The following is a 17,742-nucleotide window of genomic DNA, read 5'->3' as shown; positions in this document are numbered from 1 at the left end:
GCAGAGTGGCATTTAATACCATTCTGTAGCATAACACGAACGCGCGCGCGTCCGCACATGCTCCACGCCTTTCTTTTTTTTTTTTTTCAGAACCAGTTTGGTACCGATTCCAACCAGTACTGAACCGGTACCGGTCTTCACTGGTATATCGGTTCGATCGGTTTCGCATCCTTTGGACATAACAATATAGTAGCAGAATCAATCCAAAGCACCAATGAAAACAACCTTCCCCAATAGTAATCATAGTTAATATCAACTTTAGAGCACAAAGATTGGGTATTGCCATGGAAGCAAGTGAGTACTTGAGATATACAGCCTCATAGCTTAAGAAAAAATAGAAAACAACAGAAGGTTGCTGTCCACTTATGTGTGGCATGATGATAGAGAGATCGGAAGTTGTCACAGGGTCAACTCCTCAGGACCTCAGTTCACTTGAAAATCTACGTAGAAGAGCAGCATATCTAAAACCTCTCAAGTGTCCTTGTTAAGCTAGAGGCTTCTTGGAGAAGCTTCCTGTCTCAAAAGTCAAGCTTTTCACTTAACTCCACCTAATATCTCATGTCTATTTTCCGAAAATGTTCCATAACATAACTGTCATTACAAATAAGACCAAGCATGGAATGCCGTACCAGCCCGTACCGGCCGGTACGGGCCGGTACGTACCGGTCCGGCCGTGGACCGGTATCGGAACGGATAAAAAACTGGTATTTTTCCGTTTTTTATCCGAACCGGCCGGTACGGGTGCGTACCGGCCGGTTCGGGCCCGTACCGGCCGGTTCGGAGCCGGTACCGGCCTCGTACCGGTGCGAACCGGCCGGTTCGCACCGGTACGATTTTTTTTTTTTTTTTAAGAACCACAGCGCCGCGCGCTGTGGTTTTTGAAACCACCGCGTACCGGCCGGTATGGGACCGGTACCAGCCGGTACGTACCAGACCGGACCGGTATCGTACCGGTCCGGCCGGCCACCGGTACGCCGACCGGTACCGGTACGGCGGACCTTGAGACCAAGAGATCAAAATGAACCTAAATCTGTCCCAAGTAAGACCTAACCAGAACTTGGAATCTAATATGATGAAAAATACTCCAGGACTACGTAGACCATTAGGACATCCCGAAACTCTACCTTTACTCTTGCAGTGGTGTTAACAACTACTTATCTGTATATAATTATTAATTTGCAACAGCCATGCAATGTCATAAAACATAAAAAATATTATAGCAAATTCATAAACTATAGTTTCATGTGTAGACAATGTCAAGAAGAGAGGCTATTTTTTTTCTTGCATAATATCTGCCCCTATTCTGAAATTTATTTTGATTTTGATGTATCTTCTCCTTTGGTGACATTTATTATCTTGTAGCATTTTGTGGTGCTTTGCACAAGCATGCTAATTGTCAATAAGGCTTTCCCTATCTATTTTAGTCTGTATCTCTTTGCTTTCTTATATTGCTTAATAGTGAAGTAATGCTGTAGTCCTCCTATAGTTGGCTATTATATTTTCTCTAGATGCTTTTATCTTTTTGACATGCCCTAGATATAAGTAAAAGTTCTCTCGTAGTTAGACGTGACAGCATTTGCTATTTTAGACCTGAGTATTGATGTGGACAGTCCTTATAGGTTGTTGAAATATATCCTAATTCCTGCATCTAAGCCAAAGACACTCATTGGAAAAAATACTCTACCTTGGGAAAATAGAATGCTTTACCTGGCTATTTCTGGATTATGCTTTACTAGATGCATCCTCTACTTGATTAACATGAAATTTTTCTTCTACCAGTATTTCAAAATGGATCCTGAAAATTATGATGGTTTTGGGGGTGTTGACCATGCTGAGTATTGTTTTCAGGTAAATTCCTTGTACTTTATGTTTACATGTATTTATTTATGCTTGTCTTGGTTCAAAGTGCCCATTTTGTGCTATCTAGGTTTTTAGATGTTGATTAGCCATACATTTTCATCTTACCCAATTTTGTGTATGCGTTTCTACTTTATTGTGTGTTAGTGAGATGAAGAAAAGTTGTTTAGCACCAACTATTCATATTTCCCTTATGTGATTGTCATTATACGTTAGGAGGTATGAATTTTATTGATGCATGCACAGTGCATCTGTATAATTATGAAAGACTATGTAGCACAAAAATATTTTGGTGATTTAAGTTTTCAGTTATTGCTTTTCTCTGGATAAATTCTAGGTCTTAATTAGTCTCATTAATATTTACATTGTATTGTCAATTGTGTTTGCTGGCTAATGAATACCATTTGCTGATTCTAAACACCCTGCACCATTTGGAAACAACCATCAGCATTACTCTTCCGCAGAAACATGCCTGAGTGCATTTCGGGCTCCTCTGGATCCAACGACAGCATTGGGCGGATTTACTGGAAGTAACTACTCTGAGGTATTCTCTTGGCTTGTTGAACACAAAGTTGTCTTCTACAAACTTTATTACTTTTCAGTACTGGTTTTGTTGGCAGGCTTCTGCATTTGTGGTAACATATCCAGTGAACAATGAAATTGATAAAAGTGGCAAGGAGAATGGAAAGGCTGTGGCTTGGGAAAAGGCTTTCATTCATCTAGTAAAGGTTCATGTTTTTCCTCAGTATTCTGATGCCCTTTGTAAAGTGCTAAAGTGCTGTTGTATAAAGATGCTTTCAATGCCTTAAACTAATATTTTCTCTGGGCAACCATAAGAAGATGTTTGATTAACTTCTTACCATGTATGTTTATCCTATTAACATACTAGCACTATTTCTTTTTATACAAAATCAGGGGTTTGAAACATAGCAAATTGAGGGAAAGCAGGCGTGTCCTGATCATGCCTCTTATTGAAAGGTCAAAATTAATTACAAAAGTTGCCCCTCATATCTAGAAGTATCTAGAGGTATTATTGGCATATCCTATAACTTGAATCATGTATGTAATGTGTAACTCAGCCATGTTGAACAAATATCAATATTTGATATGTGCTGGACACGGACAAGCATGCACTTTGAAGTAACATGGTATATATAGCTTGGAATGTCATAAAAAGTTATTGTTGCAGCATATTCACTTTGTGGTAAAAGGTGAGGATGGAGAAAGCACCAGATGTCATACTAAAAATGATGATGTTGTAAGTTGTTATGCTTTTAAATTCGTGAGTCTTTTTATGCATATGTGGTAGTTGGGGACCAAGAATGCTTCATGATGTAATGAACTACAGTAACTTATGATGCTTGAATGCTTCTTCATGATTCCCTCCCTGGTTAAGGTTGTTGTACATGTCCTTAGTTGAGCATTCAGTTAGAGGCGGCGATCACAGGTTTGCTAGAGGAGAGGGTCTTGTAAGATGGGAAAAGAGTAGTGTTCCTTTGGGCTGATAGGCAATTCAAGTGTCCCCAAATTCTATCTTATCTATATTGGCTATAAAGTAGATCCTTGTCTAGCAAATGGTTGAAAAAGACAAAAGGGTATTGCTTCATCGAAAATATTTGACTCAAAGCGTATCATTCGTAACGGAAAGAAAGAGACAACTACTTTGCCTCTTTGTTGGACCACCGATGCAAACACAGTGGTCTCTTACTAGGACTTGGATCCAATTCGAATTTTGATCTTGGCATATTGGTTGTTTTTAACCATAGGCATCTTGTTCCTGAACATCTAATTTGTTTTTGACCATATTGCGATGCAGTCATGGTTTGCCATACTGGTACGTATCGATACGTACCAACTGTATCATATCAATACCATAAAAACTGAACCGGTACGCAGTATGATGGGTGTGCCGAAGTATGGTCGGTGTACCGACACTTTGTACACTGAACTGGATTTTGAACTAAGCATACTGATACTGTATTAGGATGCCACTAGTACGAGATCCGGTACCATGACAACAAACCTCAGGGTGCTACTACATAATAGTCATTCTATCTTTATTGTTGTTATTTTTATTTGTTATTTTTGTGCCTTTTATTAAAATTTTCAAATTAGATTTTAATCTGAGGTTGTGGGATTATCTAAGTTTATTTAGGGTTTTATTCCATTTGCACCAAAACAGATTGTGAGCCATCATATTACTTCTTCATGAGGGAGAGAGAGTTGAGAGAGGAGGTGTACAAGGGTTATAGGACTTGGTTTGTAATTAAATCTAAGCAAGATTTTTTAAATTTTTCTCATAGATAAGAAGATGCACGCTCTGTGGATGGTAGGTAGGTTTTGTTGAACCACGTAAAATTCTGTGTTCTTTTGTGGTTTCTTTGATTTATTTTTCCTTGTTGTTTTTCTGAGAGTATTTCTTGCAGAACTCAACAAGTGGTATCAGAGCTCTAGGTTTGGCTAGGGATAACTAGAATCAAGATTTTTGTAGTATTCAAAGTCCAAGATCTGAATTTGCAGAGGGTTGTCAAACTTGGAACAGAATCTGCAGTTGTTTCAGGCAGGGTTTTATTACAGATTTATTATACTTCTTGATTGTTGGAATTCCGCATGATTACAGAAGTCTCAACTGCAATGTTTGAGGTGGAGCCCTTTGATGGAAATGACAACTCTAGCGTGTGTCAAAGCACGATTAAGGATATTTTGGTACAGCAAGGGTTGATCAAAGCACTGCAAGGCAAACAGAAAAAGCCAGAAGAAATGTCTGATGAAGATTGGGAAGATTTGGAGATGAAATCAGTGAGCACCATCTGCTTGAGCCTCACATCTGATATAAATACAGCATGATGAATGAAACTTCTGATTCTGTGATGTGGAAAAAATTAGAAAATATTTATATGTCAAAGTCGCTCACAAATAGGTTTTACCTGAAAAATAATTATATGAGTTGCGGACGGAGGAAGTTACGGATGTCAGAGATCACATTAACATTGCCAATATAATCATCACTTGGTTTTGCAGAGTGTTGGGGTTGAGATAGACGAGGAAGACAAGGCACTCATTCTTTTATCTTCTCTTCCACCTTCCTTTGATGCTTTTGTGACTACTTGGTTGGGAAGTAAACAGTTACTGTTGACAAGGTAACTGCCTCTTAGGGAGACCTATAATATTAAAGCCAGTTCTTAATTCCTAAAGTAAAGGGTTGGTGGCTAGAGGTGATTCAAGCCGAAAATGCAGAAGAGGTAGAGACCAGGGTTTTGGTAACAAGGGAAAGTCGTCGTAAAAATCATGAGCTAAAAGCAGTAGAATATTTGAGTGCTATTATTGCCAGAAGGAAGGACATCTGAAAAGAAATTGTCTTCAGAGGAAGCGAGACCAATAGGAAAAGGAAAAGACAGGAAAGTCCAATTCTGTTCAAGCCAGCATTGCAGAGGATGGTTCTGATATTGCTGGTGGTGATATACAAGTAGTTCCCTCAGGTACTAGATATCTTGGGTACATTTATCCTTGTAAGGAATGGTTTGACACCTATAAACCTTATAATGGTGGAGCAATTCTTCTGGGTAATGATGCTAGTTGCAAGACCATTTGAATTGGGACTATTAAAATTAAAATTTTTGATGGTGTGGTTAGTACACTCGATGATATGATGCATGTTCCTAAGTTGAAGAAGAATTTAATTTTCTTGGGTACATTGGAATATAATGGTTTTTCATTCAAGGGAATGGATGGGGTCCTAAAAATCACTAAAGGGGCATTGGTAGAAAGATAGTTTATATACTTTGGTAGGGAGTACTGTTACACATGGAGCAGCTGTTACTATTCCTATAGTTTCAGATATTGACAATACCACTCTACGACATTTATGTCTTGTCTGCAGGAACTCCACAGAAGGAATTTGCTTGATGAGGTAAAATTTTGGAAGCTCAATTTTTGCAAATATTGTCTGTATGGAAAACAAAGCAAATTCAGTTTCAATACAGGCCAGCATATAACAAAGGATAAATTGGAGTACATTCACTCTGATGTGTGGGTACCCATAGCAACTCCATCTAAAAGTGGCTTTGTGTATTTTGTGACTTTTATTGATGATTTCTCTTGGAAAGTTTGGTTCTAGTTTATGAAGCACAAGAGTCTGATGTTTAGCATATTCAAGCAGTGGAAAGCAAAAGTTGAAGAGTAGAATGGAAACAGATTAAATATCTAAGGACAGATAGTGGGATAGAATATAAAGATGACACTTTTCTCAGATTTTGCAGGGATGAAGGGATAACCAAGCATTTCACTACAGGAGGTGAACCACAATAGAACAGTGTTACAGAGAGAATGAATAGGACCATGTTGAAAAGCTGCAGGCTTGCCTAAATCTTTCTGGGCTGAAGCTGTTAACATGGTGTGCTACATAGTTAGCAGGTCACCATCTTCACCTATTGACTCAAAGGTGCCCTAAGAGGTTTGGATAGGTAACCCAGTTGATTATTCTAATTTAAGAATACTTGGATGTTTGGTTTATATTTTTGTGCAGGATCAGCAATGGTCAAAATTGGGCACAAAGTCTAGATAGTGCATTTTTGTAATCCTTCATACCAGAAAGGCATGAAGGATTACAAACTTTGGGATCCAATTGCACAATTTTTTTTGATTGGCAGGGATGTTGTCTTTGATGAAAAATATATGCTGAATGTGGGTAGTGATGAAGTCAATAAGCAAGTCGAGGCTCACATAGATAAAATCTCAGTCTAGGTGGAGGTAGATGAGACATCTAAACCCGATAGGGAGGATGATGCACTGACATCTTCTCAAGTGAAGTCATCTAGTAGTATTGATCAGGAGCAGCAACCAACTAGTTTATTATTGGAAGGGAGAAAAGATCCCATAAACCACTAGTCGCGTATGGTTTTTGTCACGCCCCCTGTTGCCCAAGGTGACAAGCCAAGAGGGGGGGGGGGTGAATTGATTTTTCTATATTTTGAATTCCTTAATTATGTTAATTGATGAGTGAGTGATTTAGTTAATATAGATTTAGTGCAAGTAGTGAAGTTAGAACAATACACAATACAAACAACAAGAAGTATAGTGGTTCGGTGCTCTCCTATGTACCTACGCCCACTCCCTAAGCGACCCCTTGGGAATTCACTATAATTCCACGGATTACAGTTGGATTATTTTCCGGGCTCACAATCCAAAAACCTTTACACTTTGGTTTTCCCGGGATCACCAAAAACCTATGTTGGTTTTACGGGTTTACCAACAAACCTTCATCGTTGGTTTTACGGGTTCACCAACAAACCTACACCGTTGGTTTTACGGGCTCACCAACAAACCTTACACGATTGTCAAGAAGAAGAAGGTTGAAACTCCTAGATGAGCAGATATAACAATTATAAGCTACAAAGAAGAGTTAGGATATAGTTATTGCTTTGATAAGGCGCTTCTTTTCTTTGTCAAGGAGTGCTTCACTCTTCAAGGGTTGGTGGAGCTCTTAAAACCTCTTTTGATTTGCTCAACCACTTCCTTTTGACTCTTGAATGAAGCATCTCGATGAAGAATACTAAGGCTTTGTCTTTCTTGAGTAAACTTTGATTTTCATGTGAAGGATCCCTTGTTCTGATGAATAGTGTCATTATAAATACTTTTCCACATGTTTAGGTTACTCTCCATTGATTAGATTTGAAAAACTATCCGTTACTAGCCGTTGGGAGGTCAAAAAGTACTTTTGCAGAACTAGCCGTTATGCTTCTGCCCGTGCTGGGGTCGACTCAAACCACTGTTCATCATACTTGGGGTCAACTCAACCTCCACTGGGGTCGACCCAACTTTCACTGGGGTCGACTCCTGTTACAGCGGGGTCGGCCCTCTCAGAAATCACAGAACCATGCATTTCAGCTGTTTTTCACTAGAGTCGACTCAACACCTTTTGGGGTCGACTCAAGCTACAGTGGGGTCGACTCAAGTTTCATTGGGGTCGACCCTCTCAGGGATTCCAGAGACACAGTTTTAAACGACATAGCCTTGGGGTCGACTCATGTTTAGTTGGGGTCGACTCCATTGGGGTCGACCCAAGCATTCCTAGGGTCGGCTCCATCTGGGGTCGGCTCAAGAAAAGTTGGGGTCGGCCCTCTCAGTAAATTTCAGAGACTTGTTTTTATGAGGCTTGAAGCTGGGGTCGACTCAAGGTTCTTTGGGGTCGGCTCCGCTCCTGGGGTCGACTCAAGCATACTTGGGGTCGACTCCACTATTGTTCATCCGTGCTATTTTTGCAGAGGTGTGCCTGATGGTTCCATGAAGTGCCAGGGTTAACTCCACCTATGTTGGGGTCGACTCATTCCACACTTTGCTGCATCTTAAGGTTAGACTCATCCATACAATCAATGAAATATATTTCAAGCAATTTTGAATGTATGCCATGGTAGTGCTACATACTCTTAACAAGTAAGCTTACTATTTTGCCTTTAAGAGTACATTTCACTTGAAACTTTGCTGAATTAGAATTTAGAATTCTCTATCCCTTTTCTATTACAAATTTTATCTCATTATTAATCATTGAAAGACATCTTGATCTCATTCTTCTAATGTATCGAGAGTGTCGAACTTAGTAGTGATGTATCACGTTAACTTGTAGTACTAATTAGATATTTCCTCAATGGTTGTGTTAATCATCAAAATAACACTATCATCCTCAATCTTCCCCTTTTTTATGATTACAAAATATTGAGTATGAGCAGATTGATACTTATCTTAGAAGATTTGTTTTAGAAGAGCTCAGGTTGCTGAATTTCAGCTTTTCAAATTTGAGAGTGAAGACTCCCCCTCTTTCATCCAAATATTGCCAATTAGAGCTTTTGATTTTCTCCCCCTTTCTTTTGTATTTGGTTAAGGATGAAACTTCAAAAAAAATTTGAGATAAAGCAAGAGTTTCAGGTTATGTATCGAGGCATGAGAGGTATGTGCCAAATTCAGAAATTTAGAATAAAAATTTACTTTCTTTTAAAAAAAAATTTCATTGTTACATATTGCTCCCCCTTAAGTGAATATTATTTCTTACTATAATTTTCAAACTTATTTGTCCCTTTATATTGCAATTTCTTTCTTTTCTTACTTCTCTTCCTTTTTGTTATCATCAAACGAGTGTATAACAATAGATGAGTAGAAGCAGTAAAAGATAAAAATTCAAATTTCATTGATCAAAATAGAACATTGTAGTACATTAATGCCAAAAGTATAATGTTCTTCAATTAAGGTGCAAAATACATCAACCAAGTAAAATTCATATAAGAACTTGATAAATCCTAGGCACTAGACATGATAGACTATTGTAGTGCTAACATTGGGCCTAGGGAGAATCTAAGGGCTGTGATCTAGTTCTCATCCTCCTAGCATATGTGGCGAGGGAAGGTCGAGCCTGATGGGACTGAGTCTGGCGTGGACCTCGCTGAGCTGGATGACTCTGTGCAGAAACCTCCGACTCAGCTGCTCGGGGCACAGATGGATCATGAGCCTCTCTCTCTCTGTAATGCTCCCACCTGCTCTCTGAGGTCTCTAATCTCAGCAGTCATAATGTCCATCCTGCTCGTCAACCCATCAGAGAGAGTCCTCACCTGAGCTGTCACAAGCTCAGTCATCCTATTCCAAAACTCCTCTGTGCACACCGTAGGTACGGATGACGACGGTCCAGCCTCTGAAGGTGCCGTAGGATGATCCTCAGGTACCTCAGCCTCAGGGATGGGGTCTCCAACCTCTGGTGCATCACCCTCCGGTGCATGTATCCCTGCTCCTCCATGCACCCACAGCCCGTTCACCTTCTCATAACCCATGCGAACTAGGGACCGTGCAGTATAAGTGTCAGTGAATAATAGATGCCTGGAGATCTCTCCCTCCACAGATATGTCATGCTGTTGGAAGACCAGGGTGAGTATTATACCATAGGGCAGGGAAATTCTCGATTTGCACATAGCCTCTCTCATCTGCCTGATCATCATAGCTGGGAGGTTCAGGGGAATGCCGTGAATGACGTGCTCCATAATGACCAAATCTCGCTCAGATATGTGATCAAATCTCCCACTTTTCGGAAACAAAATCCGACCTATGAAGTTATGCAACAACCTCATCTCAGCTGATAGAGAGCTAGCTATCACATTTTCGGAGTAGTCAAAATCATCTCTCTCAAAGATCAACTGTAGCGCTCTCAACTTGCTTTCCGATCTTTCTGGAGTTGTACCTTCGCAGGGGAGATGAAGCAACTCACTCAAATTTTCTTCCGAGACCCTAACCCTCACTCCTCGGACTTTGGATATAAGCCCTCCCAGTCCAACTTTTAAGAAGGCGTAGAACTCACGAACCAAGCTTGGGTAGGTCACCAAATCTAGGGAGCAAAGATGCTCCCATCCTTGCCTTCGGATCCAATCCCCCAAACGAAACTCTTCTTGATCCAAAAATTCGGAGTGGATCCTTCTCCCCGTGGTTACCAGTCTCCCCGCATATTTTGCAAGTTGAACTGAAGGGGAAGGAGGAGGAGGCTCTACACGTGTCTCACCTTGTGGGGGCACTGTAGAAGAATCTCTAGCATGTGTATCTACAAGGGTTGGCCGTGAAACTTTCCCTGATCTCTTAGCAATGGCTCGCTTGGGTCCCATTTTCACCAAATGCTTCCTTAAGTCTTGATCCAACGGCTTGGGGAAGCAATCTTCTACTGTTTGGAGGTGATTGGAAGAGATTGGAAAGTGGAAAATAGGGTTTTAGGAAGAGGACAAGATGAAACAGTGCCCTAGAATAGCTCACGGATCCTTTTTTAAAAGTGGGGTCCCGTCGTTGGGTCGACCCCAGTTTCTGCTAGGGTCGACTCAATGTGGGGTCGACCCCATTCTGGCTCGGGTCGGCCCCAGTTCAGCCCAAAGAAATTTTTTTTTTTAATTCTTCCTTTCTTCCAATCCTTGCCAAATCTTTGTGGGACACTGATATATGAGGAAGGAGTCTATAAATGACTGATTTGACTAATGTTTCATGGGTTTTTCAAAATGAGAGGAGAGTATCACGTGACAACTTGTTCTCTTCATTTGTTTTCAATCAAAGGGGTCACATATACCTAATTCCCTTCTAAGCATGCAGAATCTATCTTCACTTAGAGGTTTTGTGAATATGTCAACTAATTGTTTCTCGGTACATACATGTTCAATACATATATTTCCATTTTGTACATGATCTCTAATGAAATGATACCTTATTTCAATATGTTTGGCTTTAGAGTGCTGAACCGGATTTTTGGTAAGGTTAATGGCACTAGTGTTATCACATTTTATAGGAATGTTGTCTAATTTAATTTCATAGTCCTCTAGTTGTTGCTTGAGCCATAGTACTTGAGCACAGCAACTTCCGGCAGCTATATACTCGGCCTCAGCCGTTGACAATGCTTCTGAATTCTGTTTTTTGCTAAACCATGATACTAAGTTATTTTCTAAGAATTGACATGTTCCACTAGTGCTCTTCCTATCTAATTTGCATCCAGCAAAATCTGCATCAGAATATGCAAGCAAATCAATACAGGAGTCTTTAGAGTACCATAATTCTATGTTTGTGGTTCCTCTCAAATATCTAAATATTCTTTTGACAACACTCAAATGTGATTCCTTAGAATTTGATTGGTATCTAGCACATATTCCCATACTAAATACTATGTCTGGCCTACTGGCAGTTAGGTAAAGCAAAGATCCAATTAATCCTTTATAGAGCTTCATATCTATACTTTTTCCTTTTTTATCTTTGTCTAGTGCGTACCTCCATTCCTTTGGCAAGTATTGAGATTGTGGTGGCACGCGATCATCTTCCTTTTCTTGATCTGGCACGTCATTAAGATTCAATTTTTCAAAATCAATAATTCCTGCATCATCATCAAAAGTATTTTCTCTCCTAGGAGACTCACTATCAGACTCATCAAAAATGATATTAATTGACTCTTCAACTATAAGAGTTTTTTTGTTGAACACTCTGTATGCCCTGCTAGATGTAGAGTATCCTAAGAAGATACCTTCATCTGACTTGGCATCAAATTTTCTTAGATCCTCCTTGTCATTGTTTAAAATGAAACATCTACATCCAAATACTCTAAGATATTTAGCAGTTGGCTTCCTATTCTTTCAAAGTTCATAAGGAGTTTTTTTGGTTATAGGTCGTATTAAAATACGATTTAAAATATGGCAAGCAGTACTTACAGCTTCAGCCTAAAAGTACTTTGGAAGATTTGACTCACACAACATCGTGCGTGCTATCTCTGCCAAGGTCCTATTTTTTCTTTCAACAACCCCATTTTGTTGAGGCGTTCTAGGTGCTGAAAATTGATGGGAGATACCATTTTCATTACAAAATTCTTCAAAGTGTTGACTTTCGAATTCAGTTCCATGATCACTTCGAATTGCAATTAAGGTGAGCTTCTTTTCAGTTATGATATTTTTATAATATTTCAAGAATGCTGAAAATGCTTCATTCTTATGTGCAAGAAATGAAACCCATGTATATCTTGAGAAATCATCTACTATAACTAGTCCATACTTTTTTTCCTCCTAGACTTGCAGTTCTAGTAGGCCCAAATAGATCCATGTGTATGAGTTCAAAGGGCCTAGAGGTTGATACTATATTCTTTGATTTGAAGGATGATTTTGTTTGCTTTCCTAATGAGCATGGTCCACAGATTTTGTCTTTCTCAAAGATCAATTTTGGCACATCTTTTATCAAATCCTTCTTGACTAATTTTGATATTAAATCCATATTAGCATGTCCTAGTCTACGGTGCCAAAGCCAACTTGTTTCACTTTTTCTCTCTTCATTAGTAATTAAGCATAATCCGTTTTTCTTGCCTAAATCATGAAGATCTACCATATAAATATTTCCTTGCCTATGTCCCATAAGTACAATGCTATTGTCTTTAGGATTTGTAATTATGCAAACTGAGGCTTCAAATGTGACTTTAAAACCTTTATCACAAAATTGACTTATGTTTAGCAAGTTATGTTTCAGACCATTATCTAATAAAACATTTTCTATAAAAGTAGATGGAGTAATACAGATTTTATCCTTTCCAATGATAAGTCATTTTCCATTGTCTCCATAGGTTACTACTCCACCTTCCTTAGATTCCAAGGTGACAAATTGTTTTATGTCACCTGCCATGTGTCTTCAACAGCCGCTATCTAGATACCATTGTTTATCCCTCTTATTATCTATAAGACACTCCTGCAATCAAAATCAAGCATGTACTTTAGGTACCCAAACTATATTGGGTCCTTTAGGGTTAGTACTTGATGTTCCTTTTGGAACCCAAATTTTTTTGGTTTTTAGCTTACTCAATTTGTTATAGTTGAACCTTCTAAAATTACATTCATATGCTTTGTGTCCTACTTTGTTGCAGCAATGACAAGTTATATTTTCATTTTTAGCTTTCACAAATATGTTCTTTAAATATTTTTGCTTCCTATTTGTTTTATATCCTAATCCTATTCTATCATATACGGCTTTTTGACTATCAAGAATCATATTTAATTTAGTTGAGCTAAGCGTAAATTTGTCCACCAAGGATTTATATTTTTTTGCATCTTCCTTTAGATTACATTTTTAGTAATTAGACTTTTAGTTTGATTTGTGAACTTCCTTCTTAGTGTTTCATAATCATTAGATAGTTTCAGCTTTTCTTTCATAAGAGATTGGTTTTCATCTTTGAGGTTTTTAGTTTTAATAATTAGCTTTTTATGCTCTTCCATAAGATCTAAAAATGCATCTTGTAGTTCTTCTATTGTAAAATCACACTCAAGTTCAGAATCTACCTCATCATTATTGGCCATGTAGCAAATTTGAGTCGTCTCTTGTTGCTCTTCTTCTTCAGAGCTTGAGTCATCACTTTCACTCCATTCAGCCATGAGATTCTTCTTTTTAAGTTTTCTAGTCATCCATTTCAATTCCAGGCAATCTATCTTGAAGTGCCCGGGCTTGTTGCACTCATAGCATATTGGCACTTCTTTTTCTTTTTCCTTTTTTTTTCCCTTTTCCTGGCTTAAGCTACCTCTGACGAGAGGTTTTCTTTTATGGAATTTTCTTTTACCTTTCATGAATTTTCTGAATTTTCTTGCAAGCATAGCCATTCCTTCTTCATCATATTCCTCCTCATCATCGGACTCCTCTGATTCAGTTTTCTGCTTTGGAGTTGTAGACTTCAAGGCAATGGTCTTCCTTTTCTTAACCTCCTCTTCTGAGTTTTGTTTCATGGTCAGCTCATAGGTCATGAGTGATCCTAGAAGTTCTTCCAATTGCAGTGTATTGAGATCCTTTGCTTCTTGAATTGCAGTTACCTTGGCCTCCCAAACTCTTGATAGAGATCTGAGAATTTTTCGCACTAATTCAGAGTTAGTATAAGACTTTTCTAAACTCTTTAGTCCATTTATGGTTTCAGTGAATCGAATGAACATTTCAGTTATGGGCTCAGTGGATTCCATTTTAAATAACTCATACTTATGTACTAATATATTTATTTTTGACTCTTTGACTTGATTAGTTCCTTCATGTGTGACCTCTAGTTTATCCCAAATTTTTTTCGCGGAGATGCATGTGGATATTCTATTAAATTCACTTGTATCTAGTGAGCAGTAAAGTACATTAATTGCTTTAGCATTTAATTGTGCAAGTCTTCTATCACTCTCATTCCAATCCATTTCAGGCTTAGGATTGATTGTGCCCTCTATACTAACTGTGGGTGTGTGTGGCCCACTAGTTATGATGTTCCACAAGTCATAGTCTAGTGCTTGAATGAATATCCTCATCCTAGCTTTTCAATAAGTATAATTAGTGCCATTAAACAAGGGTGGTCTATTTGTGGATTGTCCCTCACTAATAGAACATCTTACTTAGGTTGTCATGATCTTTGACTCTTGATTGTAAGATCAACAAATACTATGAGAGCACCTTGCTCTGATACCACTTGTTGCCCAAGGTGACAAGCGAAGAGGGAGGGGTGAATTGGTTTTTCTTTATTTTGAATTCCTTAATTATGTTAATTGATGAGTGAGTGATTTAGTTAATATAGATTAAGTGCAAGTAGTGAAGTTAGAACAATACACAATACAAACAACAAGAAGTATAGTGGTTCGGTGCTCTCCTATGCACCTACGCCAACTCCCCAAGCGACCCCTTTGGAATTCCACCTATGTTGGGGTCGACTCATTCCACACTTTACTGCATCTTAAGGTTAGACTCATCCATACAATCAATGAAATATATTTCAAACAATTTTAAATGTATGCCATGCTAGTGCTACATACTCTTAACAATTAAGATTACTATTTTGCCCTTAAGAGTACATTTCACTTGAAACTTTGCTGAATTAAAATTTAGAATTCTCTATCCCTTTTCTATTACAAATTTTATCTCATTATTAATCATTGAAAGACATCTTGATCTCATTCTTCTAATGTATCGAGAGTGTCGAACTTAGTAGTGATGTATTACGTTGACTTGTAATACTATTTAGATATTTTCTCAATGGTTGTGTTAATCATCAAAATAACACTATCATCCTCACCTCCGCTTGCGCGGGGCATGTGAGGCACCCAGTGCCCACTGGGGGCCACATGAGGAGGGACCGCGGGGCTCCCCTGCCAGATATTGTCCGATTTTGGGGCTTCACGCAAGTGTCCTTCACCTCTCTCCGATTTTGTTTTTCTCCCAAAATACGTCTGTAGGATTTGGAGACATCCGCCTCATATGCCGAGGCTCTGGAATGAGTCTTTCCAATGTGGGACTATTAGGCCTCACACCCTTCCCACCATCGGACAAGAGTCGTCCTCGGCTCTGATACCAAATGTCACGTCCCCGCCTGCGCAGGACACGTGAGGCACCTAGTGCCCACGTGGGGGCCACATGAGGGGAGAAACATGGGGCTCCCCTACCAGATATTGTCCGATTCTGGGGCTTCACGCAAGCGTCCCTCACCCCTCCCCAGTTTTGTTTTCCTTCCAAAACGCGTCTGCAGGATTTGGAGACACCCGCCTCATATGCCCAGGCTCTAGAACGAGTCTTTCCGATATCGAACTATTGGGCCTCACAGTTTTGAACACATGGTTGCTTCTGCATTAGTTTCAGGCTATGGATATCCATCTTGTTATGTTCATGAAGTTAGGAGCCGTGATATTGAGAAATGGATGCAGGCTATGATGGATATGATGGAATCTCTATGCAAAAATAATATCTGGGAGCAACGAATGCTGAACCAACCGGTTCCGATCGGTTTAGCCCATACCGAAACGGTGCCGACAGGCATCGGTATGGTACAATATATAAATTCAATTTCGATTGATTCTGTACTTGAACCGGTGCATACCGGTGCAAACCGGGCCAGTTCGCACCGGCCCAAGTGCGGCTTTTCTGCGCGTGGGAAAGAGCGCCTACGCAGGCGCGAGCTGGAAACTGTGCTCACGCGCGGTTCCCCAGGAGCGGTTCCTAGTGCTAGGAACCGCGCTCGCGCGGGATTCTCCACGCTAGAAACACGCCCGCGCGCGATTCTTCGTGCTGGGAACGCGCCCGAGCGCGGTTTCCCGCATGGGGCAGCGTGGGCCATTTAATGCCGTAGAGTGGCATTTAACGCATCCGCACGCGGATGCGTAGTTTTTTTTTTTTTGTCTGCACGCAAACGCGCGATTTCCTGTGCAGGAAACCGCGCTCGCGGTCGGTTCCCCAGCAGGGAATTGCTCCCGCGCGCAATTCCCCGCGCCCGCGCGCAGTTCTCCATGCAGGGCAACGCGCCCACGTGGGCTGACAACTCGCTAACAATGCAGCTAGTACGTTAACGATGCAGCTAGTACGTTAACAAAGTCTGTAACTTCAAACAAGTTCAAGCATTGCTTGGACTTGATCATGCTTTCATACTATTGAGGTTGATGAAGCCATCCCTGAGTGTGGGGGTGGGCATCTAGGATTTCGCTGCAAGATTACAATCATAATACAGCTTACAGTTCGATATGATCTTTAGTGTCACGCCCCGAGCCCGAGGTGCGGCAGACGCCGCACGCCCGCACGGCGGGCCGCACAGGCGTGCAAGGCATCGGAGCATATCGGAACAAATACAGATGTTCAAAACTGACATAATTATTTAAATTTATTCAAAAGCAGTCTTACAAAATTTCAAATAACATATGCTGACGTAAGTCAAATACTCTAATCAATCTAACTAAAGGACCAATAACTGATGGAATCATCGAAACATCTAACGCACTCCCCATTCCCGTGCGATCAAGCCTCTGGATCTGAAAAATAGAGAAAATAAAATAATGAGCTACACTAGCCCAGTAAGCAACAAAATACCCCAAAGTAGGGTCGGAGCATATCAGGTCAAAATACAGGATAATGACTGGAATAAATAACATCATTTTACTGTTTTCAAAACTTATTATCATTTTTCCAAAAATATGATATCAGAATCTCAACATGATAGGCTACGGCCACGTAACCCAGTGGCATGGGTTGCACAAGGTGCCAAATCCATTATTTTTATCCACCGATGGCAGCCGGTGTTGCACAAAAGTGCCAAATCCACTATTTTTATCCACCGATGGCAGCCGGTGTTGCACAAAAGTGCCAAATCCATTATATTTACCCACCGATGGCAGCCGGTGTCGAAACCGGTTCCTCACAGATTACAAGTCGACAGGTCCAACGTATAATCCCCATTAGCAGGGCCAGAACAGAGCAGAACAGATCATAGCCATGCTGAGAATGCATATATACAGAAAAATAGATTTTCATAAATTATCCAGTCATATTTTGCGGATTTCAGAGCATATAACAAATTTTCAAATGAAATTTAACATGCCAGACTCATTTTACTAAATACAAAACATATTTCGAAATTAA

The 17,742-nt window shown here is 39.9% G+C and overlaps 1 protein-coding gene across 50 annotated transcripts in view; it reads left to right on the top strand.

Annotated features, from left to right (window-relative positions):
• Window positions 1-17,742, top strand: part of LOC103723575 (uncharacterized) — a 112,224-nt gene that overhangs the window by 29,658 nt on the left and 64,824 nt on the right. For 33 of the 50 annotated variants that reach the window (XR_015976034.2, XR_015976033.2, XR_015976032.2 and 30 more), the window contains 3 exons: window positions 1,780-1,848; window positions 2,306-2,401; window positions 2,478-2,585. Coding sequence is in view for 44 of the 50 variants with exons in the window: in XM_088717468.2 (XP_088573594.2) it covers window positions 1,780-1,848; window positions 2,306-2,401; window positions 2,478-2,585 (273 nt within the window). In the remaining 6 variants the exon portion in view is untranslated. Of the gene's footprint in view, window positions 1-1,779; window positions 1,849-2,305; window positions 2,402-2,459; window positions 2,586-17,742 lie in introns of all 50 variants that reach the window. The other 17 variants (XR_015976030.2, XM_088717445.2, XM_088717440.2 and 14 more) reach the window with 1 other exon arrangement.

Source organism: Phoenix dactylifera, chromosome 3 (assembly GCF_051530095.1).
Source record: "Phoenix dactylifera cultivar Ajwa chromosome 3, Ajwa_hap1_PhDact_Kaust_v1.1, whole genome shotgun sequence".
Classification (NCBI taxonomy): Eukaryota; Viridiplantae; Streptophyta; class Magnoliopsida; order Arecales; family Arecaceae; genus Phoenix; species Phoenix dactylifera.
This window is presented reverse-complemented; position numbering and strand designations above follow the sequence as displayed.